General features: G+C 57.9%; 1 protein-coding gene across 1 annotated transcript; it reads left to right on the top strand.

Moving 5' to 3' along the window:
* The first annotated feature begins 1162 nt into the window (after nucleotides 1-1162).
* LOC109731498 (uncharacterized) lies at nucleotides 1163-1765 on the top strand. The gene has a single exon (XM_020290676.1). It carries the CDS (start codon nucleotides 1163-1165, stop codon nucleotides 1763-1765), a length of 603 nt encoding a protein of 200 aa, XP_020146265.1.
* Nucleotides 1766-2223: the final 458 nt, after the last annotated feature.

Here is a 2223-nt window from a genome sequence, read left to right as displayed (position 1 = left end):
AGATCCCATCTAGGGAACTTTTCCGGCACTCTATCGGAGGGGTGTTCGATCGTGGAGGGCATCTACATCAACCTTGCTGCCCCTCTGATGATGTGTGAGTAGTTTACCACAGACCTACGGGTCCATAGCTAGTAGCTAGATGGCTTGTTCTCTCCCTTTGATTTTCAATAGAATGTTCTCCTCGATGTTCTTGGAGATCTATTCAATGTAATCTTATTTTGCGGTGCGTTTGTTGAGATCCGATGAATTGTGGATTTATGATCAGATTATCTATGCATATTATTTGAGTCTTCTCTGAACTCTTTTATGCATGATTATGATAGTTTTTTATTTCTCTCCGGTCTATTGATTTGGTTTGGCCAACTAGATTGATTTTTCTTGCAATGGGAGAGGTGCTTTGTAGTGGGTTCAATCTGGCGGTGCTCGTACCCAGTGACAGAAGGGGACATGACACGTATTTGTATTGTAAGAATGACTCCGCGACGAACATACCAACTGTTGAATATATGGTTTGCATGTATATTGTATATCCTGGCCCACGTCCTAGTCTTTGTATAGTTGAGGTTGAGGCCCACATTGTACACCATATATACGTGCTTATGCACCCGAGCAATACATCGAGAGTTGCATTGCCAGAACTTATCCTTCTACATGGTATCTTACCTTCGATTCTGCCCTAACCCTTAGCCGCCGCCGCCGTGATCATCATCGCCGTCGCCGCCGCCGCGTCTTCCCCAAACCGCCGCCGCCCCGTGTAGCTGCTGCCGCCCCCACCCTAGCTTCCGCCTACCCCCCTAACACTAACGCCGCCGCTGCTGTCCCTTGCACCACAGCCGCCGCCGCCATCCCATCCCGCCGCTGCTGCCCTCCCTTGCAGTCGCCGCCATCCCTCCCGCCGCCGCTGTTTCTCTCCACAGCTGCCGCACCTCCCTCCCTCTCGCTGCGTCATGTCATCTCCCGGCTCATCCATCTCCAACCGCACCAACCCGTTTGCCGGTCCCGGTCCCGTCCTCATCGGCGACCTCAAAATCCTCGGTCGGGTTCCTGTCATCCTTGACTCCCACACCTCCACCTATACTATGCCTGGAAGACGTACTTCTCCCTCGTATTCCATGAGTACAATCTCCGGGATCACATCGATGGCTCCGTGGACTCCCGCTTCATGGTGAATGATGATGAGTGGATGACCATCAATGCCACTCTCATCCGCTGGTTCTACGCCACCATCTCGAAGGACCTCTTCCACACGGTGGTCTCTGACGAGGATGATGCTCACGCCGTCTGGACTAAGCTCAATGGTCTCTTCACCGACAACAAGCTTCAGAACAAGGTTTTCTTACACGGCGAGTACTTTGGGTGTCAGCAGCATGACTCGTCCATTGACGACTATTGCATGCGACTCAAGAAGCTCTCCGATGAGCTTCGTGACCTCGGTGAGACGGTCCCCGATGAGCTTCTTCTCAGTACTCTCACCGCCGGCTTGAACAAGGATTTCGGGAACGCCGCCTCCAACCTCACCCTCATCCCCAACCCGACCTTGCCCAAGGTTGTGGCGTACCTGAAACTGGAGGAACGACGGATGAAGATGACACGCACTCGGGCTACCCATACTGCCCTCATCGCCGGGACTGCATGCGGCGGTGCCCCGCCCACCTCGGCCCCTCAGCCGCGGCCCGACCCGGGCGCCTACCAGTCGCCGCCACCACCGGGCTTCCCTCTCCCACAGCCGCCGGTCCAGCAGCCGTCCCCCACTGATCGCCGCTAAGGCGGCTGCCGCGGCCGCAAGCAGCAACCGGCGGGCACCCAGGGAGGGGCACCCCGCCAGTAGCAGCCGTAGTACCAGCCGGTGCCCTGGCACGCTGGGCAGAACCCGTGGATGGGGGTCGTCCACGCATACTCCATGCCCGTCTCGTGCGCCCCCGTCCCCGGCTCCTTCGGCCCGCCGGGCGGCCCATCAGGCATTGCATGCGGCCCCGCAGCCATACGCGCCTTCGCTGCCCTATGGCTACCCAGCGCCCTATGGGCCGCTGCCTCAGGCTGGTGGGTTCCCTCCGCTCCTCGCGGCGCCTCCACCGCAGCCGCAGCCGTCGGCACCGGCGCTTCCTCCAATGCCTTGGGATCCCCCGCTGCCAGCAGCACTGCACTCCGCTCCCACGCCACAAAACTGCACCGGAGGTGGCGACTGGTACATGGATACTGGAGCTACGACTCATATGTCTTCCA

Source organism: Aegilops tauschii, chromosome 2 (assembly GCF_002575655.3).
Source record: "Aegilops tauschii subsp. strangulata cultivar AL8/78 chromosome 2, Aet v6.0, whole genome shotgun sequence".
Classification (NCBI taxonomy): domain Eukaryota; kingdom Viridiplantae; phylum Streptophyta; class Magnoliopsida; order Poales; family Poaceae; genus Aegilops; species Aegilops tauschii.
Note: the sequence above shows the minus strand (reverse complement) of the source record. Positions and strands in the feature narration are given on the sequence as shown.

Bases quoted from the DNA above. Each gene is read 5' to 3' on its own strand.
- LOC109731498 (XM_020290676.1), top strand. From the start codon at position 1,163: ATGGTGAATGATGATGAGTGGATGACCATCAATGCCACTCTCATCCGC.